A 27,860-nucleotide genomic window follows, 5' to 3' on the forward strand; every position below is an offset into this window, starting at 1 on the left:
CATACACACTCACACTAACAAGAAAAGTATAAACCAATTAAAAAACTTGTGTAAAAACCCGGCCTGCTGCACAAACGCTGCTCCATCCATGTGGTTCTAATGGAGACCAGGTCCTCAGCACTGCATCCTCTGGTTATGAACAGCAGGCACCGTTTATGGTTTTAAGAAATGCTGACTTTAGTGTGCCGGGGAGGCTGGGTATCTGCACTGTGCCACAGAGACTCGGTTGGCAACTACAAATGTTGTTCTTGGCTGTTGTGTCAGCCGAGGACAGAGGATATGACTGGAAAGTGAATTTTTTGATCTGTGTAGCCATGCAGTTATGATTTTGATGTGCTTAGGAAGTTTAAAGAGAGGATGAGTTTGGGGCTCCTGACTCCATCGAAGACGGAGTGCACAGCCATCTGCTGCTGCCACCACGGCTGGGCGGCAATGCTGAACATCCTTTTAGCAAGCACGGTTAGCTGTTCAGAAGAATTATGTAACTTTCACGTATCTTTATTTTCAAAAAGTTCTAAAGTGCACATGCATTATTTTTAAAATAAAACAGCACATTTTAAAGACGATACCATTCGGTTAGGTGTGAATTTGATGACGCTGATCAGTAGATAAACATGGTTTATTACTTTACCCATGAAAGTCACGTCTACGTGTGGCGCTCAGCCTCCCCAGGTTGTTTCCGGCTCCTTGGCAGAGGCTCTGGTCTGGTTCGGAGCCCACATCCCAAGTCTGGATCTATGAAGGCCTCATGGCCGGGGTTCCCAGAAACGCAGGGCCAGTGCTGCTGGCTATGGACGGTACAACCAGCTCGCAGCCCCACCCAGCAGTGTGGCCCGGGCGTACCACGCATGTTCCTGGGTTCATCTTGTATTCAATGAGGACTCATCTGGGCACAGCCACTGGGGTCGTGAAAATACCTTTTAAGAAAAATAAATATTCTGCATAAAGTATTTACAAGGACCAAGTGTTGTTCTTCATCCCAGTTACGGTAAGATGGAAACGATTGTTGACAGCCAAGAAGCTCACTCTCTGTTGTTCATGTCAGTTCGGCACGGGATACGGGGCTGAAAACCCAAAACTCCTTTTGATCCATATTTAGAAATACACAACACTGCAGATTTTATAGGCTGAGAAGAGTCTCGAGAAAGAAGTAGAAATGGCGTTGGGGGTCTCCTCCCCTTCACTGACGGAACACAACTGCCCAGGCATCTTCTGCATCCTGTCAGGTTCTCCAGAAGCGAGCGAGGGCCACACAGGTACAGGCAGCCACCGAGCCTGTCGTCGCTTGTGTCACAGAATACTCACAGCAACCACACGACACAGAAAGCACAAGGGACAGCTGAGGGCAGGGGCGCAGGGCTGAGGGCAGGGGCGCAGGGCTGAGGGCAGGGGCGCAGGGCTGAGGGCACCACTAGAATTTGAAGAGGTCAATGAAGTGCTCCGGGGACACGGGTGTGAAGCAGCTGTCTGGGTCAGCCGCCGTGCAGGGGTGTCCCGAGTCCTGAGGAGAGAGCGAGGGCATGGGTTAGAGCACATTCTTAGATGGCTACAGGAACACAATCTGTAGTTTGCTGAGTGGATCCCAACCCCTCCCACTGCCAAACAAATGCCGGCTTCTCTGGGAATCCGCTCCTGGGTAGCCCCAGGCAGGACTGCTAACAGGTGACACGAGGCTGCTCCTCCTGGCCTGCCCCTCCACATCCTGCCTCCTGGTCCTTCCTCCTGCTGCAGGCTTGGGGTGGGGTGGGTAAGTACTCTCCCTCCACACACAGAAATGGAGGCACCCGGCAAGCACTGTCTCAACAGCAGGTGTGCAGAGTCGGTGTTGTCGAAAACCAAGCAGCTGTGCTTGGTTTTGTAGACGTAACACAAGAAAAAGCTCTCGCCGTCTGGAAAGGCTCAGTGCGGCTGGGGCTGCTTCTCCGGCCTCCAGCAGACCACCCTGGGGTGCGTGCATGGCTCTTCAGTCAGCTTTCTGGGAGGAGTCTAGCTGGTTGACAGCGAGAGCTGCTATCACGGCCATCGCCTGACAGGGCAAGGACAGTGCACAAGATGGGACAGCACACAGGAAGTACCTTCAACAACCACGCAAGGTGGTAGTCCTTGACACCGTGGAGACAGTCAGCAAGGGAGCAGCAAAGGGAGGAAAAGGAAGGAGAAGTCAGGGTTAGACGGAGCTGGGTGAGCTCGGCGTGAGCTGTGAGGCTACATCTGTGAGAACAACTAAGGCATTATGGGTCTAGATTCTGAGTACTATAAACATTATGAAAAGAGGGAGCACTGCTGGACACCACATATCTATACCCTTAAATACGTACTCTAGCCAGCTCTGGTAGCCAGGGCCGTTGATCCAGTGCCTCACGACACTTGGAAGGCAGAATTACAAATCAGAGCCAGCTCGGCCTACTCAGAGTTTCAGGCCAGCTAGAGCCACAAATAAAAAAAAAAAAAAAAAAACCTGTCTCAAGAAATAAATAAAAATAAAAAAGAAGGAAGAAAACCCAGGGCAAGAGAAACAGTTCCACTTCCTTTTAAGGTTCCCAAACTGACCATCTGGAAGGCCATACACTCAATTATTTGTTGAAAACATATAAAACAGTCCTCATATTTCTATGGGGGGAAACCAGATTGTTTGGGGAAAGCCCGTCATCTTTTTCATTGTCCTGGGGGTCTGCTCTGTGAACGACAATGCAGCTAACTATAAACTACATGCACCCCGAGGTCGACATCCACTTGGGATGCCCCATTTCCTGCAGCCCAGCACCGTCTGCTGTTGCTTCTGTACGGCCGGCAGCCCCGTGCTGGCTGCTGCTGCGTGCTCTAATGGGAGAGTCCGTCTTTCCCTGCTCCGCAGTGTGCGTCTCTTCGCCTGTGCTCACAGGGGGCCGCTCATGAGGACGGTGGTGAGGAGGTCTACGATCTCTGCCCTGTCCCTGCTCTGGTCAGGCTCGCTTCTCCTGCCTACAGAGACCTCAGCATCACCACAAGTGTCTAGCTACTGACATACCGAGACAAGAAAGGTACGCAGAGAGGCCAAGTCTCCATCCTAGCTCCCCTACCCCTCTTGGCCTACAGTTTCTGACAGGCTTCACTGGATCGGGAAACTGAGTAGGGACAGAGAGAGGTATGCACACCCTGACTGGCCACCTTAGTGTGCTCGTAACCTGGGTTGGGAAAACGAAGAAACATCACCCCAGTGTAGTGGAAGCAGAGCAATGAGAAGCCGGCCTGGGAGAAGGCACAGGGTCCCCATAAGGACAGGTGGTCGCTGTGGAACCTGCCAGGCACAAGACAAGATGCAGCTCAGCCATAGTGTGAATCTTGACCATATTCAGGGCCAGGTGAGGACCCGTCACCCCTCTCCCACCTCTCTTAATAGACTTCAAGGCCCCTGTGTGCCTCAGTCAACGGTGTCCCCAGGAACCTAAGGCAGACCTAACAGCAGGTACCATTCAAAGCCGCAACACAGTTCCACCGGTCAGGCTGCGCCCTGCTGCACTCTAGCTCACTGGTCACCTGAGCCCGCCTGACTGTGTCCCATGCTCTCCCAAGAAGGAAGCTGCTTCTGGACAGTGCCATACCTCGGCAGAGGAGCCGTCTACCAGCTTTGGGGATTAAGAAAGGTGGTCTTCCTTACATCTCACACCGAAGCTTAGAAAACGACCCTCAAAGCAGCAGGGCCTCTAGGCGGATGGGGGTGGGGAAGCTGTGCTAACATTGACCCCTGCAGCCTCACACAGCCTGGTAGGCCTGGTACCTCCCTCCCTCCACTTGTCGGCCAGACCAACAGAGTCTGCTCTTTAGTGACTGTTCTGACCTGTGACCACTATGGCACGTGAGGCCAGTAGAAATTCGCAGGCCGATTTTTCGGAAGACTTAAAGTCGTCTTCCAGTTAAAAGTAACCAGACTTGCCTGTCCGTGCAACCTGAGCAGCACACTTTACACCGCCCAAAGCAGAGACGGTAGAGAAGGCAAGCGTCCTTCTCTCTGCTGTTTCCTTTAGCACGTAGGAAAAGCATCAAATATTTTAAGATACTATTCCAAGAAAACCTGGTATCACACACAGCTATCAGCCTTCGATCCCATTTGTTTCTCCCCCACCCCATACAGTATCCATACGTTTAATTTTCTACAGTACAAAATCACCTTGGGAGGCAGGGAGAAGCCCTTTCTAGATGTATTGATTCACACTGAACGTCACCAGTTTCACCCACCCTGACTGGGGCAGAGATGGCCCTCGTCTTCCAGAGCATCCAGTGAGAAGGATGCTGCATGAGAACGTTGGGAGGAGCTGCTGAGCATAAAGAGAATCCTGCTGGGTTCGGGTGCCAACGTGGGGCTCCCTTTCCACGTCTGGGGAGGAGGGAACACTAGCGGGCTGTCTTTTGTGTATGTCTGACCTCAGCAAAGAACTGCGGCCAAACTGAGCGTAAGATGACCCTGTTCTCAAGAGAAAGTGTTCTAAAGAACAGTTGGCCTGCTGCAAAGACACTTCACACACACTTCTGGTTTTCAGAAAGAAAAGAACCAAGGCTGAGGAGGGAGGACAAACTCTCCTTGGTGTCCTCAACAGAGATGACAGTGGCAACATCTTCAGCTTCACTCCTCTGCTCGCTCTGGGCCACCACAATAAAGGCTATATGGCTATAAATGGAGTTTGAGATGAAACCATTTAAAGTTGTCCTTTGCCAACAATTAAGAGCTTGCCTTGTGTCCCAAATTTAGATAAAGGTAAAGCCAAGCCATCTGAGCTCATTACAGCCACTACCAGGGAAGGAAGGGACACACGGACTCTTCTCTGGTTATGGGAAACACACTACTGTAACCAGAGACAAAATGGGTGGTGAGATTTCAATATAGCACGTTGGGACGAAGGGCTCCTGACTTACCATTCAGATACACCTAAGCTTTTCACTACAGGATCAGCCTTTGGGTGTAAAAGTTAGTCTTGTTAGGTCTGCACACTCACTCTGAGCATGTGAGTCCCACGGCCCTACCGCCTACCTAAGAACCCGGCTTTGAGACAAGAGGCTAAGGCTGGCCCTGATGCCCTGCGGGCAGTCCTGAGAGGGCATGGGCACTGTAGCTAGGGCAGGGCCTCCACTCAGAAGTGCACAGCACCCAGCTTTCTACACTGCTGGCCTTACAATACAAGTGTCTTGTATGGACGCCCCACGTCCGCTCCCAGTATCCGGTGGAATGCTTCTCAGAAACGCTCCCATCACGGGTACTATTTCCTGTCTTCTCACCTTCCTGTTTAAGACACGGATGAACAGTTGGTCCTCACATCCCAAGTCCTTACCTTCCAGAAGAGAATGCTGCAATGTCGGCAGAAGTGCAAAGTGTCTCCGTACTGCTCTTTGGTCGGGTAATACTTCTGAAGCGTAAAATACATCAGCTTCCACTCGATATGGCCTTTTTCTGAAAGGATCAAATGTCTACAAAACTAGAAAAGACAATTCTGCTCAGAATTATTTGATGATTTTTCTAAAATATACAATAGGTATGTATTTTTTTTTAAGCAGAACAGTGCACGAAACATTTTAAGGTTGAAGTTAAACTTACTTGGATAAAATCAATGAGGAACAAGTCAAGCAAATCATGGTGTTCCTACAGTGACAGCAAGCAGCCATGAGGCAGCTCTGAGGGAGGTCTGTGACAGCTGAGGATGCCGTGTATTTAATAAGAGATGTGGATGCAGGGTAAACAAAAAACTCACTTCTTAACGACAATGGATGATGGACTTGAAAGGGCATTTTCACTGCCAGGACCCACAAATGAGCAATGTCCTCATGAAGAGATGGCAATCCCCCAAAGGGGAAGGATGCGCCACCTCATACTGACTGGGATGGCGATAATTAGAAAGTCAGGCAATAGCAAGTGCTGAGGACGACGGAGGGAATCGAAAGCTTGGTATACTCTGGTAGGAATGCAAAATGATATGGCTGCCATAGAACACTGCAATTTCTCCAGGGATTAAACACAGCAAGAGAATTGTAATTTCACCACTGGGAAATTACTTCAGAGAAATGAAAAACACGTCTGCACCCAAACTCATCAACGGATATCCCCAGCAACAACCCTACTAGCCACAAGATACAAGGAAACCCACTGTCCATGGCCAGATGAATGGGTGAGCAAAACATGGCGCATCCAAAAAATGGACTCTTTGGTCCCCAAAGGAACGAAGTGTTGCTTCCTACTGCAGATACATCCTGAGGGGCATTATGGGGGTGAGGTGGGGACACAAAAGCCTGACTGGTGTATAATCTACTCACACTATACAGCCAGACCCAGAAATTCAGTAGATGAGGGCTTGCTTTGGGCTAGAGGGAGGCTGAGACCACAGCCAACACGTACAAGGCTCCTGAGGTAACAATGGTGTCCCAAAACCAAGCACAGTGACAGACACAACCTGGGCAGCATCTAAATGAAGTGGTACCGAAGTGTGTGGGCAATATCATTTGGGCCATGAAGGAATGAAGCCCAGGGCTAGGTCAGGCCTGCATACACGGGAACCATGTGCTGACAGGTGTGTCCTTGTTCGTTTGAACAGATGCCCTTGTCTAAGAGTGCTAGGCTTTGAGGAATGTTTGCTTCTTATTACTGGAAACAATCACTTGTACACCATGTAATCAGCCACACCTGTTAGGCTTCCATCGGAAGTAATAATGGAGCCAATGAGGGACGCTACCTCTACAGTCTGAGGAGCAGAGGGCCAATTACAGGCCTGGTGATAGCAATTTCCACGTCCTTTAAGCACCATGGAAACGTGAGTTTCTAAAGACAAAAATACCTCTGCCTTGCCTTCTCTCCCCTCCTCAGTTCCATGCCCACAGTGCTCACAGGCAGAACGCCCACATTCCCGGGTGTTTTTCTTCTACGTAAGAAGCTGGGGTCTTTTTGTTACTCAAGTCCCATATCTGCACCAGCTGCTCACATCAAACCCATCTTGCCAGCGGTTCCTTCTGATGTCACCTGGGACGGCCAACCCAGGACCTACGCAAACTCCAGCTTCCCTGAGGTGCTTCCTAACCTGCACGGTTGGCCTGACCCTGACCATAAGCTACCGCTAATCCTGAGAACCCAGGGGCCTGCTGTCGGCCGCTCATGGAGGACCCATAACATCCCACAGGTTCAGTTTTGTGAATCAGTCAAGAAAGTATGCACCAAAAGATGCACTCGTAGGTGCCAACAGCAAATTCTAATCAGACTTCTTATACAAGGTGACTATTGTTGCAGACAGACCGTTAAGCTCTACACTGTTTCATCAAGGACCTCCCAGGACTCACAAGCGAACAGCTAATATCCTGAAGGCGTGTGTGACGTCTGGATAACTGAACACCGGCCCGAGCCCTGGCTCCTTGCCTATGGTATCCTTGGAGGTAGGACCCAGAGCAGTGTGTGATGCACAGGCCCATCCCAGACAGACATTTATTCCTCATTCTGTCCATGGCTCTAAGTCTTTCCTCCAAAAGATTATCCAGTCTCTCCTGCATTTCTGATGCCAACTTAAATCCAATCTCAAAACAGAGAAAGCACAAACACGGTCGCCAGCTGAGAAAGATGTCAGGAAGGGTAGGCAGAGACAGGATGGCTAAGGATCCGGGAGCAGCAGACGGAGTAGCCCATCCCGCTCAGACGGAGTAGCCCAAGCATCTTGCGAGTAGCAGCTCTCAGCCCCAGCCACGCACACCCCAGTCCAGGGGACCACTTACGCTCATCTGTCTGCATCCTCCTGACCGTGCTGCTTCTTGCCTGAGAACCCAGAGCTTCCTGAGCTCCCGTGGACTTGCTCTGGGTCCCTGTAGGCATTTCCTCGGGGCTCTGCTTAGGACTCTCCTAGGGTCCTGGCTGCACATGCACATCATCCCTGACCACTGCCTTTGATGCCCACACCAGTGTTTCTCTCAAGCAAGACCCAGAGGGTCATTTAAGCGGTGCCCTGTGCTCCGGATGCTTCACTGGATTTCTAAGCTGGCTGGAATCTCGAATGTGGCTAAGACTGTTGACTCCTCCTTCAGACGGGCCCTGCTCTCTACCCTGCCCATATGTGCCATGGGGTGGCACAATTTTACTGTTCACAATGCCCCGTATCTCAGTCCCACCCACATCAACAAGACAGACAGTGTGTCACTTGCCGCTTCCTAGCCTTGTATGAAATAGGTCCTGCCTTATGCAATAAGCCAGGAATGCCTGCAGAAGAGTAGACGTGGGACTTCACTCTAGAGCAAGAGAATTAACTAGCAAGACACCGAGGAGCCCAAGATGGCGCCACCAAGTGGGAAGCACGGGAGCTGCAAGGATCCACTGACTCCTCCAAGGATCCACTGACTCCTCCAAGGATCCACTGACACCTCCAAGGATCCACTGACTCCTCCAAGGATCCACTGACTCCTCCAAGGATCCACTGACACCTCCAAGGATCCACTGACTCCTCCAAGGATCCACTGACTCCTCCAAGGATCCACTGACACCTCCAAGGATCCACTGACTCCTCCAAGGATCCACGGACTCCTCCAAGGATCCACAGACTCCTCCAAGGATCCACTGACTCCTCCAAGGATCCACTGACTCCTCCGGGACAAGGGGCACAGCAGAATGTGACTCACTAGGTAGGAGTCACCATAACCTTTCCCAGGAGGTATGATACAGCCCAGCTAGTTATTTGTTATTAGGCCACTTTTAGAATTGATTCCTTTTCAACATGAAAAATAAGCCCCGTAATTGACAGAATTCAGAAGCAACTTCAGGACACTATCAAGTCTCTGGATGGAGTCCACGTCGTCCCCAACTTCATCTGAGCACCAAGCATGTGACCAGCTGACCTGACTCAAGGGACCAACGACACACTTGTAGTTGGGATTTTAGTTTCTTTAAAGAACATGGAAATATTGTGGGAATATGGTTTTATTTTAATCCGAGTGTGGGACATGGGCTGCTTCAGACTATCCACAGCAGCTGACTATGATTTGCCCTGTGCTCTAGCACAGGCGTGATTTTTTTCCAGCTGCCGGTAGTTTCTGCGACTGTGTAAGGTCTGGAATTCTGGGGGCTTTTCAGAGGGTACAAATGCTAAGACCCCTGAGAAGTGGCGGGGATGGGGGATTGGGTTGGGTTATTGGTTGGAGGCTGGTGGGTGGGTGGTGTTGGTTGCTGTTTGTTACATAGTTGTAACCACCACCACCACCACCACCACCACCACCACAACAACAACCAGGAGAAAGCAGATATCCTGCTGGTGAAGATCGCACTTGCCCCAAGGGACCGGACACCCCCAATGAGCAGGAAGTAGTCTGACATTAACGCTGCCCCTTCCCCACCCCCGACCTTACTCAGGGATCTCTTTCTTTCCCTCGCCATCCTTTCTTCTCTCTTACGCAGTGTCAGAGGGCGGGAAGGTGGAGAGGGTGGAAGAAAGAAGAACCCACAGAGCCCCAGAGGCAGCTGTCCACACTCACCTGCTTCTCAGCAAAGTGGTACTGACACAGTCTCTTCCACAGCCGCCGGTCTTCGCTGAGCATGTACAGGGTTGGTGTTACCTGGCCCAGGGTGACAATGTCCCAGCCGTCTGAGAATCGGTACAGGATGTTGTTCAGCATGTGCAAGGGCAGGTCACTGAGTGTGAGGCCCGTGTTTACCTGCTAAAAGGAACCACGGCGGTGTCAAGTCGAGAAAACACAGTGGCTTTTCTTCAACAAAACTAATGGCCATGCTGTAGAGGCAGCCTCAGCGTGACTACAGGGAAGAGGCCATGTGCTCTGATGGCCACTTCAGTCTTCACTGCTATGCAGGGTGGTCTCACAGGCGCTGGCACGTGGCGATTTCCCTGTGCTCAGGAAATTGCCCTTGGACATGCCTGTCCCTGCTCTATTTTACCTAGAAAATACCTAGAAAATGGTAGATGGGAAATGTGGAACTGCTGACGATATTAATCATGATTTGTGACAGCAAGGGGAGAAAGGGTCCTGAGGGGGTCTACATCCTGATTCATCGAGGGTCAGGCCCAGGTCTATACGCTCTCCCCAGCTTTATTTGTATCTAGTTTTAAATCCAAACGTTCTCCTCGTTGACCACTTAGCATGTGTGTATCACAAAAATAAATTTAGCTCAGGCGTGATGCTGCTCACCCTTAACTCCAGCACTCCACAGGCAGAGGCAGGCAGATCACTGAGTTCAAGGCCAGCCTGGTCTACAAAGCCAGTCAGAGATACATAGCAAGTTCCTGCCTCAAAAAAAAAAAAAAAAAAAAAAAAAAACCCAAAAGCAAACCAAGAAAAAGAAACCTACCTTAGTCATCTGGAGATTCTGCAGCTTCTCCTGCCAGTTGAGAACCGTCTCTAAGCGGCAAATCCAAATATTGATGTTCCCAACTAACACTGATTTCCCTACCCCCCTGACAAGGATGCAAAGGGTCGAGCTCAAGTCTTGGAGCAGGTCTTTGATCAGGCGAGGATTCTGGTGGTCATCAAGAACTGAAATAAACAAAGCCAAGCAGGGAATCCTGTTAACAGTTATCTAGGTTTATACCCCAAACGTCTGAGAGAAGAACACAGCAAAGCGTGATCCCCTCACACATGGGGATAGAACTCAAGCTAGGGGATGAAGGAAACTGTGACCTGTGTCATGAGCTCCCACAAGATGTGTGACGTGGGAGGGAGCCGATTACAGGAGGGGAACAGAGCATCGTGGAACCCTGTGTACACAAGTCCCTCAGTCAGCAGGCACGATGCAATGATGGGGTGGGAGGAGGACTAGCACATGGAAAGCCAGTGTGTGACGAGTGACAGGTGACGGGTGACAGGTGACGGGTGCACTGATGGCCACACCTCAATGTGCAGCTATTGAACAGTTTGCTGAAAATTGTTGGAAATAGTAAATTTTATGTCGTATGTACTTTATCATATTAAAAACCAGGGATCTCATTTCATGGCAATTTAGAAGTGGCATCATTTTTCAGATATCACAACTGTTAATAAGAGTTGTCAAAGCTCTAAAATGCTACCTGACTAAACCTTTAGTTGAGTCTACAATTTTGCCTGTAAAGTAGTCAGTGTAGGTTTTCTGTTTCACTTATGGTAAGGAGACTTAAACAGCTCATACTCAGGGTCACAAATTACTCTATGTGTACATGCTAGTGGTATAAAATAGAAAGTTCCCTTTACTTATAGTCACTAAAGGGTAAAGGTAAGTATATTAAATTAAAAGGAGGCCTGGAGAGATGGCTCAGTGGTTAAGAGCACTGACTGCTCTTTGAGTTCAACTCCCAGCAACCACATGGTGGCTCACAACCATTTATAATGGGATTTGATGCCTTCTTCTGGTGTGTCTGAAGACAGCTACAGGGTACTTATATACATATAATAAATAATTCTATAAAGATAAAAATAAAAGGAGAAGTATGACTCGAATGGTACCTAAGTCAAAAAGCTGCAATCATTACAGATTACAGAACCCAATGGTTGAATGAAATATGACTGGTTAACCATGAAAGGACAAGGATCTTTGTAGGACTGGGCCTCTCTGGGATTAGCTCTTTCCTTGGAGTACAAGGTTTAGCTGCTGGAGAGACACACCTTTTGGCCTGGTGTCAGAGAAGGCCCTCCCCCTGCACCAAGTTTCCAGTTAAGATTTATTCTTTAAAGTTCTGGTGCTGCAGGTGCAATAATGGCATGGGAGAGGGGGGCAACCAACTCCTCTCTGACTGGATTGGAGTGTTTGCTCCATGGGGGAGAGGGGACAACCAACTCCTCTCTGACTGGATTAGAGTGTTTGCTCCATGGGGGAGAGGGGACAACCAACTCCTCTCTGACTGGATTAGAGTGTTTGCTCCATGGGGGAGAGGGGACAACCAACTCCTCTCTGACTGGATTGGAGTGTTTGCTCCATGGGGGAGAGGGGACAACCAACTCCTCTCTGACTGGATTGGAGTGTTTGTTCCATGGGGGAGAGGAGGCAACCAACTCCTCTCTGACTGGATTGGAGTGTTTGTTCCATGGGGGAGAGGAGGCAACCAACTCCTCTCTGACTGGATTGGAGTGTTTGTTCCATGGGGGAAGAGGGGACAACCAATTCCTCTCTGACTGGATAGGAGCGTTTGCTCCATGGGGGAGAGGGGGCAACTAACTCCTCTCTGACTGGATAGGAGCGTTTGCATGGCAGGAAATGCAAGTCTGGTACTATAAACCTGCTCAAAAGATAACAGGCCCTGGGGGGGGGGGTGGCGGCAGCGGCAGGGCAGACCTATTATGCAGTTTTGCTAGATGGACATGTCAAACTGTTTGTGCCCACAGCTTAGTGCTGCTCTCACTGGGCAGAGAGGCTTATCTTTGCGTGAGTAGAGGTTAATACAGACTCTTCACCAGTCCAGGGGACTAGGAGACATGACCATTCAGTGCCCAAACCTAAATGAAAAGACTGTAAGACCCCAGCAGATGGGGAGGAGTGCGATGAAATGCCGCCTTCTGGACACGTCATAGCCACTGCAGTCATGGACGCCCAGCAGCTATGGCTGCCACTGCAGTCATGGACGCTCAGCAGCTATGGCTGCTACTGCAGTCATGGACACCCAGCAGCTATGGCTGCCTGTCTAAGTAGGAGTGGGACCCGGGAGAAGAAGGGGCCAGCAAGTGTCTTAGTTACTTTTGCTGTGATAAAACACCATGATCAAAGCAACCTGGGGAGGAAAGGGTTTACTCAGCTTACACTTCTACATTATTGTTCACCACTGAAGGAAGTCCAAACAGGAAGCCAAACAGGGCAGAACCTGGAGGCAGGAACTGATGCAGAGGCCATGGAGGGTGCTGTTTACGGGTTTGCTCCTCATGATTTGCTCAGCCTGCTTTCTTACAGAACCCAGGACCATCAGCCCAGGGATGGCACCACCCACAATGGGTTGGGCCTCCTCCATAAGTCACTAATTTTAAAAGATGCCTTAGAGGCAGCCTGCAGCCTGATCCTATGAGGCATCTTCTCAAGTGAGGCCCCCTCCTCATAGATGACTTTAGCTGACATAAAGCTGACATAAAACTAGCCAGCAAGAACGGGTGAGAGAGGGCGACAGAACCAAATACAACCCAACAGAGCATGTAACTGTGGAAATGTTCTAACGTTAACATCAGAGATGGTTTCCCACACCTATAAATATGCTGCTCTAAGAACTAATGAATTGTGTAAATGGCCAGGTTGTCTACTCTGTGAACTATTAATCAATAAATACTTTATTTTAAAAAGACAACAAACGTTCCAGTAATAATCTTACCCTTTTGCACGATTTTATCCAAAATGTTGAAGTAGTTCTTCTGTGCCACTCCACTCAGAGAGGTTAACTGAGACTTCGCGATGAGCTGCAGTAGCTTGAAGAAAGAAGAGAAACGCTAAGCCGTCTGTAAATCCATTCACTACGGAAACACTGTGGTCACACGCTGGATGACAGTGTGAGGTCACACGCTGGATGACAGAGTAGATGCACCCACGTGAGCAGTCAGGAAGGGTCTGCAATCTCTGTGTGCTGTGGGGACCTGACTCCAGCGCCTGAGGAAAGTAAGGCTGCTCTCTGTGCTGCTCACGAATCTCCCAGGTCTGCTGTAGCCCGCGAGATGAATAAATGCTCAGCCCCCAGCTGTAGGGGATGCTGGTCGCTAACAGAGGCTCCTCATGCTCCTTCATGCCCTGACCCACTGTCGAAAGCTGACTAGACAATAGGGAAATCGACAGGCCCTTCCTTCCAAGTTGAGATTTAAAAAGAATGTCACGGTCAAGCTCTTCCGGTATCACTTCAAACACACTGTAGAAAATTAGGGAACCGAGAAAGATCACTGTGAGTGTCTAAGCAATGCGGACAGTGGTGTAGAGACAAGGGCTCATCCTGATGCCCGTGCCTCCTGCAGCCCCACGACCGTCCAGTACGCACTGAGCCCTGCGGGCACTGCACAGGGGCTGCGTCCTTCCACGCTTCCTTTCCTTTCCATTTTTACTTGTCATTTCCCACTCCATCTTTCCCGACTTCAGGTTCCTACATTCAGTATTTACTATGAGTAACTTGGAGCTGGGATGTACTTTTTGACCCAAACTAGAAACCATTACTTCACCAACTTGTTAGCACGCACGGATGTAACAGAGGTGCGGCTGTAATTCTGACACGTCATTACAGCTTATACAAGCTCCTCGTTCTTTCCCCATGGACGGCTCTTTCACAACTCAGGCCAGCTTACGTTCTTTTGTTCTAAGGGCACGTCTGTAATGTAACTCTACGTGACTCTCTCGCCCTCTCAGGCCTCAGAGGAGACATCCAGCTATGTCAGTTGTCTGCCGCAAACCTGCCACCTTCTGATCTCTCCTCCCTTCCACAGCGCTGTGTCGGGGAACAACATAGTTTGCTATCATCTTAGCCTGAGAATGCCTCGCAACAAAACAGAGCCTGGACAGACCTGTGACGGACAATGGACCGCAAGACCAAGGCAGCGTGACGAGGGTCAGATGGCTGTGCCGCTGAGTGCTACCACACATGTGAAGAACCAATACCACTTCTCAAACTACTCCAGGAAGGGAAGGAGGCGTTCCAAACGTACTCCAGACACTCGCATATCAATACCAAAAGCAAATTAGGATACAAAACAACAAGCACTACAGGACAAAAAAAACCTATTTTTTAAAAAAATCAAACCAACAAACTGTGCTAAAATCTGCCCCCAGCCCAATTTCAGGAAACAGAAACCAGCTGCATGTCAAGTCCTGCACCACCACTCAAGATTACTGACATGAATCGAGAGTCATGTCTCATGGGAAACCAGTCAGCCGAATACACATTTACAGAGTAGGAAAAAAATCATAATCCTCTCAGTAAACACACAAAGAGCATTTGCTCAAACCCAACAACATCTTACGATAACAATGTAGAAGGAACAAAAAGACTAAGGGCACACGAGCCAGCCCAGGGCTGCCACCACTGAGGACACAGAAGCCAGCCAGGGGCTGCCACCACTGAGGACACATGAGCCAGCCCAGGGCTGCCACCACTGAGGACACAGAAGCCAGCCAGGGGCTGCCACCACTGAGGACACATGAGCCAGCCCGGGGCTGCCACCACAGTGAGCAGGACATCAAAGCTCCTTACGATCTCAGACAAGACCCTTCATCCGCCATGTTGCTTTTGTCAGAGTGTTTCATCACAGCACCAAGAAGCTAAGACATCCAGCCAGCAGGGTGGGGTAATTATATTCTGAACAGGTATAAGTACCACTCCTTTAAGAAAACTTGTTATTTAGAAAACAGAGTAAGTCAAATCTACTTTTTGGTTTTGTATTATTTTTAAGATTTATTTATTATATATGAGTACACTGTAGCTGTCTTCAGACACACCAGCAGAGGGCCTCAGAGCCCATTACAGATGGTTGTGAGCCATGTGGTTGCTGGGATTTGAACTCAGGACCTTTGGAAGAGCAGCCAGTGCTCTTAACCGCTAAGCCATCTCTCCAGGGCCCGTCACGTCTACTTTGTAGAAGAAGATTATTTACACAAGTATTTTGGAGCTGGCAGCAGTAATGGTGTTGTGAGAGCTGCCTGTGTCCTCCCTGGAGACTTAACTCCTCCACCCTTGAACAAGTCCCATCCCCAGGACAGAGGCGCTCAGACAGATGCCCTGCAGGAGCTCAGGAGCCACTGCCCCATGTACACTGGGCGCCAGAAGGCGCCGCGACTGCCTCTCCTGCTACCCACTAGTGCTGCCTAGGGTCCCACATTACACGTCTCACTAGCTGAGGCCAAGGGCAACCCAGTCTCACAGCTCCGTCCTGCCACAACACTAAGTGCCTAGCAGGCAGTAAGTACCTCAGAGCGGCTCAGGGATGGGCTATCCAGTATGAAGCCTGACTGGACTTTACCTACGGTGCAGTGAAGTGGATGAGCCACAGACAAAAGCAAACTGCAGTGGGCTAATGCAGCAAAGACCGCTCCCTTCTGAAGATCCCCAAGGCAGAAACTTCTCAAAAGCCAAGAGCAATGCTGGGAGACTTTCTGCAGTTCTATCGTGTGTAAAATTCTCTTGTCTATTAGCCAGTTGTTCCTCATGCTGAGGCTCGTTCTGAGTGAAGGCTCATTCAAGAGAAGTAGAACACGCATGTGGACTCATCAGGGATCCTCATGAGCCCAAATGTGGGAGGGGTTTACAAGAAAGAGGCCCTGTAATAAATAAATAAAGTTCCTGTGGCCTTTGGGACTTGCAACTGTGGCCTCAGTGTTGCAAACCCCCTTCCCGTCTTCTCCTGAGCTGTCCCTCTCCTTTCTGTACATAGACAGGTGACCCTTTATGTAATATCTCATACTTGTAACCTTCAAACTAGTCATTCGAGAGTCATCAAAGCTGCTTCTGCAAGAACCACTTACTTTGACCACGTAAGTGAACCGTCTGATATCCTGGATCGCACTGGAGAAGTCTAGGCGGTTGAAGGCTTCTCCCAGGGTACAGTAGCCATGCCTCTAAAAGACATCAGACAAGCAGGGACGTCAGCCGGCCAGCCAGCCAAGTAAAACGAGTGAACAGCCGATATCGGTTAGGGTACAGAAGTTTCTAACCAAAGGCATTTGTATTCATTCTAAAACCCATGTCAGCTATAAATGCGAATGGAGCAAAAGACAGCAGTGCTAATGGAAGCCAACTGTGTGTTACTGAGGCCTGGGGCACAGTAGTGCTTCACACTGCCGGTACAGTAGTCTTCCTGAAACACCAGTCTGCCTTCTGTGGCTGGAGACAAGGTGGGGTGAACAGGCGGCCTGGGGATGTGGTGTTGTACAAGCTCAGCAGCACGTCTCTGCGGGGAGCGCTGACTGCTCTGGTGGGGATGTGCTCAGGTGACCCAGGTCTGACAGCAGCTGGTTACAGGCTGGGATCACGAGAGCTGAGCACCCCAAGAGCCGACTGCTATAATGAGATACAGAGGTCTGAGAATCAAAAATGAAACGGAGGTAATTTCTCTTCAGTGTCCTAAGTAATGTACTGCCATTCTGTCTGAAATGTCTTCTGTTTTCGTATCAGTCTGTACAGATTTCACCTCGGGTCAGGACAGATCTTAAAACCTTCCTTCTGCATCTGAGATACGTAAACTACACACAAACACACAGCTTTCCATTCAGAGTTATGGCTGGAGGGCAGTAAGGAGCCGTGGACGACTGACTGGGTTAGAAAAAGGCGCTCTGGGCTGCAGAGGAGCAGCAGAGACGGCAACAAATGTGTTGACCTCGTGGGGAAACCACAGAGCTCTAAGAGCGGCCCTAATGTGTACGACCACCCACACATCCGCACAGAACATTGATACCCGTGTCCTCTCAGCATTTGCTGCACGCCGAGCACTGCTGTGGAGTTGTGGGGAGCAAAGGACAGAGTGCGAAGTACAATCTGAAGTGCATCTCACTTTTAAGGAGAAAAACCTGTGGTGGTGAGAGCACCCCTGTGAGGTGACGACTCGCTCCCATGGAACAAGGTCAGAGTGTACCGCAGCCCCTGTCTGCTCAGCCGCCTGGGTCACTACCAGGTATGGAGAAGGCGGCCCAGGACCAGACACAGACAGACGGCTAGTCCCGAGCTCTTTGTGAGTCTGCCAGACCCCATCCCACAGGGCTACGGGACGCCCTGGCAGTCTCCTAACAAACTCCCTTGTTGCTTTTCCCAGATAGAACACACACGGTCCACAAAGGAGGGGAGATGTTTAACCGAGCTGGCTGTGTACAATTAGCTCTGGCAGTCATTCAGTAGTGTGTATGTCAAGGACTGGACTCCTGCTACAATCACTTAAGGGCATTAACCATCACCAAGTAAGCCTTCTTTGCCACAATCAAGTACCTTCTAGAAGCCGAGATGGTTTAAAGACATAATCAGGGAAGGTGCTGCCACCAAGTCTAACAACTGGAGTTCAAGCCCCAGGACCCACATAGTAGAAAGAGAAAGCTACAAGTTGTGCTACAGGTAAACCTCCACATCTTTACCATAACACGTAAGTGTAACACACGCACACACACGCACACACACACACACACACACACACACACACACACTGAATAAATAAAAGTGGTAATTTTTTTTAAAAAGATACTAACATTTCTGGAACACTTAGCTAATCCTAGCCTCATAGTTGTGTAATGTGAATTGTACCCTTAGTTTCTCTTTCTCAGCAGATGTAAAATAAAGCGAATGCAGATGTTCGTGGTCTATAAAAGGAACTGGGTTTACTTAAAACTAAGCAGAAAAACACGAGACACGTAGTAGTCAACTGGTTTATGGAATGACTCATAAAAGGGCTCATCAGCTTAGCAATCAAATGCAGATGATAAAAGTCCACGGTGTTTTGCAGAGCCAACCTCAGTGTAGCTCCCATGATCACTTTGTATTACAGAAGGAGGAGCCCAGGGGCATTTGCATTGGTTTGTATATGCTTGGCCCAGGGAGTGGTACCATTGGGAGTGTGGCCTTGTTGGAACAGGTGTGTCATGTGCGTATGGGCTTTAATACCATAGTCCTAGCTGTCTGGAAGCCAGTCTTCCACCAGCAGCCTTCCGATGAAGATGTAGAACTCTCGGTTCCTCCAGCCCCATGCCTGCCTGGACACTGCCATGCTCCTGCCTTGATAATAATGGACTGACCCTCTGACCCTGTAAGCCAGCCCCAGTAAACGTCCTTTATAAGAATTGCCTTGGGGGGGTTGGGGATTTGGCTCAGTGGTAGAGCGCTTGCCTAGCAAGCACAAGGCCCTGGGTTCGATCCCCAGCTCCGAAAAAAAAAAAAGGAAAAAAAAAAAAAAAAAAGAATTGCCTTGGGGGAAGAGATGGCTCTGGAAAGCACTGGCTGCTCTTCCAGAGGTCTGAGTTCAATTCCCAGCAACCACATGGTGGCTCACAACCATCTGTAATGGAATCTGATGCCCTCTTCTGGTGTGTCTGAAGACAGTGACAGTATACTCATAGACATAAAAATAAATAAATCTTACAAAAAAAATTAAACAAAAGAGTTGCCTTGGTCATGGTGTCCACATCAGTAAAACCCAAAACACGAGATAAAGGAAAATTGTCACCAGCAACAGCAGCTCCCATGGACAGAACATGGATCCAACCCAGCGGATCTACCCTTGCTGACCCAGAGATGCATGAGGATCAAAAGTACACATACATCCAAACTCATGGATCACATACAGTACGACACCACTAACACACGTATGTGTGGCATACACACTGTCCATGTACAAGCATATCACAAATATGAACTGTGTATCATGTTCATGTGTGCCAGACATGTTACATAAACATGCCATATACTGCACACATGCACATATCACATGTGTATTACATACCAAATACACACCACATACACCATAAATACAAATAGATCATATAGCACTCAGAGGTGCAGAGCATGCGCCGTATCTATGCACATACCTCACACAGGCACATACCACACATATCCATCACATAGCACAAGCATACTACATGCTTTATGTACCATACAGATCATAGAACACAAGCATACTACATGCTTTATGTATCACACAGATCATAGAACACAAGCATACTACATGCTTTATGTATCACACAGATCATAGAACACAAGCATACTACATGCTTTATGTATCACACAGATCATAGAACACAAGCATACTACATGCTTTATGTATCACACAGATCATAGAACACAAGCATACTACATGCTTTATGTACCTCAAATACATCTAACACCACATGCATGCCTATACCACACATCCCCAGTGCACAGCCATACACTTGCCAATGAACACAAGTACATGTGCATAACAGTAATCACTATTTTAAAAAGACGTCATATATACAGTGTATGTGTGTGTGTGTATGTGTGTGTGTACATGTGTGTGTGTGTGTGTGTGTGTGTGTGTGTGTTCGCTTTCATCTGTTAGGATGTGAGTTATAAACCTCGCATTGCTAGTGAAATATATTAATTATTGTGACATATCCAACAGAAACAATACATTACTCTTCTAACGGCACACTTACTTCCTTTGTGCTTTCTTTATGGACATAGATCCATTTTTCACGATAAAAACCTAGAACAAAGATGAAACGTCTTTAAAACCTGGCAAATCATTTCAACCTCAGCATTTTAGGGCCACTGTGACGACAGGACATGCTAACAACATTAACGCCCTGCCCCAGCCGAGAGATGCTTCTGCTTAGGTACGTGTTAACATGCAGTCTGTTCCCTAGTATCAGTGTGTTCCCGTGAGTGCTCATACCTCTACATGAAAAGGTATTATTTCTGACAATACCATACCTTATTAACTTAGAAGAAAATTGATGTTTTCATACCAAAGTATAAATGCTTAAAAAGTACTATAATATTACCTCTATATCACTGTATACCTAATAGAAGGTTCTAGTCTCTTACTGCCTGTGACAGCCACACGTGGTGCATTTGAGATCACAAAGCTTCTTCACATGGTTGTGCCTTCTTCTCACCTTAACAGGGATTTGTGGCATGTGCCAAGGTGGGTAGAGCTGTGACAGAACTTCCTCAAGCTCGTCTACCTGTCCATCATCGCCCTCTACTCCAGCTCTGCCTGCTGCTGGCTCCTGTCCCCAGCCCCCATGGCCCTGCGTCTAGACACTCCCTCCTAGGGGCCTTTCTGCTCAGAGAGCGGCTCAGAGCAGGACCACGCTTTGCTACTCAGGAGCAGACATAAGCTTCAGGCTTCACATTTCTGGTGTATAAACCTCACCAAGCAAACAGCTGAGTTGCAAGCAGTCCGGTGACCACACAGATGTGCACACCTCCACTGTGCCTCACAGAGAGCACTGCTGTGCAGTCGATCATGGCAGCATATATATTCCATACATAAAAGGTTACAGACTTATTATGAAAACACTCTTACTGTGAGCAGCTGTGTCATTTCCGAAATGTTCCTTCTTCCTCTTTTTGGCTGCGTATTCACAGTCATTATTGAATATTTCTTCTTCACCACTATTTAAGATACTGAAATAGAGATACTTCATTAACGGAAGTTTGTCATGGAGAAATTCATTTACTGTGTCTTTTCTAAGAGTGTTTGCTTGGTAATCTGGGAGATCAAAAGAAAGTTCCTATTAAATCCTGACGAGCACTAGCTAAATTTCAAGGAAGACAAAAGCTTAAAACTTACGGGTGATATCTACATTAATGTCTTTTGCATTTTGAAGAAACTAAGATATATTCTTGTTTCTTTTAAAAAGTGAGTCGGGCTTTAGAATCTCCCAAACATCATAAGACTTCAAGACCTGAGTATTTACAAACAAAACCATAAAAGCCTTGGAAAGAACCCTAGTAGCAATATGACCACAACATTAAACTTGCTGTGCCCCAATCACACTTAAATAAACATTATGTTCCTGTTTATTGTCTACATTTTTCAAATATTGGCTGATGCTAAATACTGCTGAGCTGAGAGAGAATACTGCACTGACACTGACCGCTGCACTGACACTGACCGCTGCGCTGACACTGACGGCTGCACTGACACTGACCGCTGCACTGACACTGACCGCTGCACTGACACTGACCGCTGCACTGACACTGACGGCTGCACTGACACTGACCGCTGCACTGACACTGACTACTCCTGCAGTGTGCATTTTCTTAATAAGTGTCTATCAAATATACCAAAGTACTTAATAGAACCAGTCAGATCAAAGTTACATTGATGATATTTATACATTAAAGTATTTTAGCATTTTTCCTTTTGTATCAGACAAGGAATTCAAGTCAAGCCATGACAACTCGAACATTTTTTATTTAAAACAGTTTCCTCTTTGTAGTAAGAAAAACTAGAACAGCCTGGTCCACAGAACAAGTTCTGTAACAGCCAGGGCTACACATTGGAACCCTGCCTCAACAAACAAACAAACAAACAGAAACGTGTAAACAGCAATCCCCACTGTAAACACTAAGAACGCATATTTTTGACACACTGCAGTTACTTTTTGGTCTGTAAGCCAGGAGGAAAGTGCTGTGGGTACAGGCTGTCTGGTGTAGCCTGTGAGAATGGCACTGGAAACCGCCGATCTAAAGGGACTCATTTGCCCGTCACCGCTCTTGATGAGAAGATTGCATAAAAGCCTTTTCACCCACCACCGTGTGCACTCTTAATCAAACAGCCGAGTTTGCCACATTGAGTCTTTCCGTCCCTGACAGCAGTGAAGCAGCACAGACGATGGTGGTGAATCACCCAGTCAGCCAGAGAGCACCTCAAACACACCACTACATTCCGTCACAGTCAAGTCATGACACCAACGCCAGAGAGCACACGGGGCCTCGAATCTTACAATCTGATACTTACTCCCATGCTGGTCTACTAGACCGATTCTGAGACTAGATCGTTTTGAATCTGAAAATGCTTTTTAACTAAAGTCACAAACTGATCAAAGGAAAAATGAGATGCCGTTGCTGTCCTGAGCTGGGGATCCATGTGCACGAGCGGTGGGGTATTCGACATGCCACCTGCAGGTGCAGGAAACACACTCATTGCCAGCTGAGCCAGGACAGGCTGTGCCAGCCCACACCTATGCTCCCCCACCCCCTGACTTTCTGGCAGAACGTCCTCTGGATACTGCTGAGTGCTTCTGAAGTGCCCGGGGTTAGATGGGAATCAGAGGACTTGGGAATGGAGCCACCACGGGAGACCCAGAGGTCATGATCAAGAACAATGGCTACACTAGCAAATTATTAACTAGCTGCTATTTTTATGAGGTAATTTGAGGTAGGAAGTGGTTACATTTTTGGTGATTTTTTTTACTGCCAGGTTTACGAAAATCTAAAAGTGAAGAAAAAATACTTCCAGTATTAAAATTTAATGTGTATAAATGTTAATAAAACTATTTACATTATATCAACCTCTTAGTTTTTCATGTATATAAACTATCAGTCAACTACATTTTAGAGCAAACACTTCCTATTTTTATAACCTTAGGTCATATGACCAAGATAAATGTCCCTTATCCAGCTTTTTAAAAAAAAAAAAAAAAAGAAGAAAAAGAAAAAGAAGAAGAGGGGCTGGAGAGATGGCTCAGTGGTTAAGAGCACTGGCTGCTCTTCCAGAGAGGTCCTGAGTTCAATTCCCAGCAACCACATGGTGGCTCACAACCATCTGTAATGGGATCTGATGCCCTCTTCTAGTGTGTCTGAAGACAGTGACAGTGTACCCACATAAAATAAATAAATCTTAAGAAAGAAAGAAAGAAAGAAAGAAAGGAGGGAGGGAGGGAGGGAGGGAGGGAGGGAGGGAGGAATTTCAACAGTAAATCCCCTTAGGGCAGGCAGAGAACTTTACTATTTCTCCAAGGAAGAAATACAAACGGCCTAAGAACACATGAACACGTGGGCAGCAACATTAATTCTCAAGGAGACACTAATTAAAACTATCACAATACGTGACCTCAACTAAGATGGCTACTATCCTGTCCAAAAGTGCAGCACGTAAGTCTTGGGGAGGATGCAGAAAGGGAGAATCTTTAAGCGCTGGTGCAGGAAACCGTACAGTCAGGCCTCAATGCTGAGCAAATTACCATCTAAACTGAAGGAATTGAAGGCACGGCCTAGAGATGTCCACACTCCTGCACTCCTAACAGCACTGGTGACGACTGTGACACGTATGGGCATTTCCCACATCTGCCAAAAACAGCACACATGAGCAAACAGACCTATCCACACAAGGAAGGAGCCCTAAGAAACACAGGGACATTACCAGTCCATGCCAAGCACAGCTGGGTCTTGAGGACACTGCACTACAACATAACGTAGTCACAAAAGGACAAACACTGAGGGGAGCGCTCGGAGTGATTTTAAGGCTTGAGGGAAGGAGCTAGACATGCTTCAGATGCAAGCCTGGGATGGCTCAGCAGGTAGGTCAGCTGCTGTCTGTGCAAGCAGGAAGACTGAGTTCAAACCCTCAGCAACCATATGCAAGCCGGGTACGGCTGGTTACTCCTTTAATCCACGACTGTCACAAATTAGGCACGCCTAGACAAAACAGTGAGCAAAGCCCCACATGGCAGAGCTCTGCAGTGAGCGAGGGACAAACACAGAGGCTGAGGCAGTGACGGGGCCTCACTGGGACTCACATGCTGTGGTTGATGGGGTACTGGCTATCCTCACTTCTGATCTCGTGGCTACAGGGGTCACACCTTTTCCACCCATCTTCTGTTTTGATCCAGTTCCATCCAGGGGATCTCCAGTCCTGACCCAGAAACGGCATAGTTCTCCTATAAAAGAAAAAGAATCAGTTTTCATTAAAAGTTATATACAGGGGCTGGAGAGATGGTTCAGTGGTTAGGAGCACTGACTGCTCTTCCAGAGGTCCTGAGTTCAAATCCCAGCAACCACACAGTGGCTCAAAGCCATCTGTAATGGGATCCGATGCCCTCTTCTGGTGTGTCTGAAGACAGCTACAGTCTCATATACATAACATAAATAAATCTTTTTTTTAAAGTTATACACACATAACGAACACGTTTTCTCATTTGGAACTAAAGTCTTAACATGTGACAGCATATGACGCAGTGCTGGCTAGCCGTGGTAAGCAGGCAGTGTGAGTATATATAGTACTTTGCACTGAAGGGGTTAACGAGGTTAAGCATGGGTGGGTGTACTGCTGGATATCGAACGTGTCCTGGGCCAGCTGAGGAATACCATTCTCAACAGCGTCCCCCACTCCTTTCGCCCGTTCAGAAGTATGAGGCAGCCAACCGAACTGAATCCCACCTTACTCCAGAGATCGAATGGGTGAAAGCACAGAAAGCCAATGGTCAGGAAGTCAGGGAAGGCACGAAGCCAGGAGAGGGAAGGAGCTGGGTTTCACCCCGAGAAGACCAGAGCCGGAAGCCGGAAGGCAAATGATTGGATCAGACCTTCTCTTTACAGTGAGTAAAGGCGGTGGACTCGGGGCAACGGGAGCCACACGGAAGCACTAAGGCAAAGTGCTGCCAAGTAGGTGCTGGGACGCAGACCTAGGCCTTCTGCAAGGGTGACGAGTGTTCCTAACCACGGAGCTCTAGGACAGGCACTCGGCAGAGCAGCAGACGTGGGAGGGAAAAGGGAAGGGATGCCCGGCTAGGTATTGGTCCAAGGGTGACTTGCATACACGCTGAATGTAAAGAACTGCCCCAGCTAGTCATGTTTACACATTCAAGATGTCGCCTCCCTGAAGAGGCCTACCTGGTCTCTTCATGCAAACAGGCCCCTTCCCACGTCTCCACCCTGCTTCAGCAGTGTCCGAGTGGTCACTACCTGAAAGTGTTTACCTTCTCAGCATCTGTTTTCCTCCGAGACAATGCACCGTCTTGCTTAGTGCTCTACCCCGTCACCAAAGCAGTGCCAGGCAGAGCCCGAGTTCGGCGAACGTTTATTTGTTCACCGGATGGATGGCTGTACAGACTGTGTCTCAGAAGCACGGACAAAGATATGGACACAGCATCCTAAGAGTAAGCAGTGTGGGAACACTGAAGATGGCTGGGGGAGGAGTTCTAAAGAACAGGAGCGGGTGATGACAAGCTGGGGAAGAACCTGGAAGGGAGACTGAGGGTGTGGAGGGAAAGACGGGAGGCAACCAACGAGCACTCTGTAAGAAAGGGCTCAAAGGGGAAATGGTGTCAAGAAGCCATACAGCACGGAGTTCAAGGTGGACAGTTTTCAGTTTAGAGAGAAGGCGCCTGCATGCGCAGAGAACTTGAGCAGAGCAGCCTGGATATGGCACGGTATTTACATCAGAAGGGAGCACCCTTTCCCATTCCCAGGGTGCCCAGAGTGGCAGGGCATTTGCCTAATAAGGAGGCTCTGGTTCTATATCCTTAGCACTGAGAAGCCAGGCAAATCAAAGCAAGTGTCCCACTGCTCTGAGTACTTGCAAGATCTCAAACTCCACTGACATTAACCGGCAAAGGCCAGGTGACCAATGGGCATTTACACTGTATTACAGGAAACAAACAGAAAGGAAAATATGCAGATTTCAACACTCCCCTTGCATTATCTTCAAGAGGTCCTGGCCTATTATGTGAAATGCATGCTGAAATAATTTTTGTTTTTGTTTTTTATACCAAAAGGAGTGCAAGCCCCTTCTAAACTACTTTATACTCAGAACACATCTTTTTCCATTAAAACCCTGCATTAGGAGGTGCCTAACAAAATGTTCTCTGGATTTTAAACCTGTTATATTACAAACCTATTTCATAGCTACCGCTAATCTCAAAATGCAAAGATCACCACCATGTCCCGTCAATCCGGACTTATCGGATTGTCAACAACAGTCAGAATTGGGGCAGAGAACACATTAGAGAACAGGAGAGGTAAGGGAAACTTTAAACAGAAACCTCAGCCTAAGCACACATTACAGAATCATGGCTGTCGCAAGCAATTCTCATAACTGCCTGCGTATCTCTCAGTATCACAAGGAAATGGTCCAGAAACAAAACCAAATCAACCCTGAAAATTACTAATGACTAAATGAAGGATTGTTCCGATGATAACCACTGGACACAGACTAGGTAGTGAGATGTCACACCTGCCTACGGGAAGCAGCCTAGCAGGAACTGAAATAAAATATTCAGTAAAACGAGAAAGAACATTCAGAGTCAATTCGCATGCGTGAGTTATAAAGTACGCGTTTATGTGTGGTGCGTGCTGGTACACACAGAGAGTATGGATAACATAGGTGATAGAGAGAGAAACTAGAGAGAAAGGCGGCATTGCTAGGAAGGCCCTGAGAACAGAACATGGTGTATATGTATGTATATGAGAAATATATGTGTGTGTGTATATATTATATACTATAATATATATATGTGTGTGTATATATATATGTATATATATATATATATATATATATATATATAAAATAATTGAGATGTGAGAAAGCAGCGGCAGCGACAGGCACCTGGGTCAAAAGATTCAGGCTGGAGTGTGTGTACCAGCTTTGAAACAGTAAGCAGAAGTCTGGTTGAACTGATGTCCTAGAGCTGTGACCAGGACCATGAGAGACTCCAACCTCTTGAGACTTAGTTTTTGAGCAGTGTGCTAATGTTCAGCATGTACTTAGGAAGATAATGTTCTAGGGTCTGTGACACAAAATGAAAAGGAAGAACACCAACAAAACCAACCAACCAACCAACCAACCCCTCCTGAACCAACAGTTCCCCATCCTTGTCTTAGGTAAACCTGTGTCCGTAGCTAACAAATTACCTTAGGCTTCATAACATGCAAACATTGTACTAATGTAGGCAGCCACTCCCTGTTAGGTATATTTACCTTTTAGCTTCAAAAAAAAAAAATTCAATAGTATCTATGGAAAGAACCACTGTGGCGTTTCCAACTACCTTTTGATTATTGTCAACTCCACGGGATGACAATTCACTGAACGACTTAGTGAGAAAACAGTTTGGTGTAACCATTTCATCAGCTAAGTGTCTCGACTTTTAAAGAACTGGCAGCTACTAAACCATAAAAATAAAGTCCTATGTCCCCCAGTTTCCCAACCTGGGGGAAAGTATTTGTTCTTTTAACAATTTACTTCATAGACTTGTCTTGACATGGTCTTGTGATCGCAGTATCGGATCACGAGTTTAAAGTATAATCTATAGAGTTCACAAACTAAGGCAAATTCTGGAAGCACCTGTATTAATTAAACAATAACAAAAGGCCACCCGGATCTGAGGCTATAGACTAGTATAGCACTTACTTAAGCTCATAAGGCCTTGGGTTCAAGCCTAAGCGCCACTTAAAAAAAAAAAAAAAACCAACAACAACAACAAAAAACCAACAACAACAACAACAACAAAAAACCACCACCATTGGAGCAAGGTATGGGTGACAGACTCCTGCACA

The 27,860-nt window shown here is 47.8% G+C and overlaps 1 protein-coding gene across 3 annotated transcripts in view; it reads right to left on the reverse strand.

The window, feature by feature from the left end:
• Positions 1-477: 477 nt before the first annotated feature.
• Fbxo25 (F-box protein 25) overlaps positions 478-27,860 on the reverse strand; it is a 30,522-nt gene continuing 3,139 nt past the window's right edge. Inside the window, exons 2-11 of one of the 3 annotated variants that reach the window (XM_032918575.1) lie at positions 24,107-24,244; positions 20,887-20,987; positions 20,012-20,061; positions 16,385-16,477; positions 13,263-13,356; positions 10,292-10,476; positions 9,463-9,642; positions 5,304-5,447; positions 2,076-2,102; positions 478-1,501 (exon numbers count right to left, since the gene is read on the reverse strand). In XM_032918575.1, the coding sequence (XP_032774466.1) occupies positions 1,412-1,501; positions 2,076-2,102; positions 5,304-5,447; positions 9,463-9,642; positions 10,292-10,476; positions 13,263-13,356; positions 16,385-16,477; positions 20,012-20,061; positions 20,887-20,987; positions 24,107-24,240 (1,098 nt within the window). In that variant the 5' untranslated portion in view covers positions 24,241-24,244 and the 3' untranslated portion in view covers positions 478-1,411. Of the gene's footprint in view, positions 1,502-2,075; positions 2,103-5,303; positions 5,448-9,462; positions 9,646-10,291; positions 10,477-13,262; positions 13,357-16,384; positions 16,478-20,011; positions 20,062-20,886; positions 20,988-24,106; positions 24,245-27,860 lie in introns of all 3 variants that reach the window. The other 2 variants (XM_032918574.1, XM_032918576.1) reach the window with 2 other exon arrangements.

This window comes from Rattus rattus, chromosome 13 (genome assembly GCF_011064425.1).
Source record: "Rattus rattus isolate New Zealand chromosome 13, Rrattus_CSIRO_v1, whole genome shotgun sequence".
Taxonomy (NCBI): Eukaryota; Metazoa; Chordata; class Mammalia; order Rodentia; family Muridae; genus Rattus; species Rattus rattus.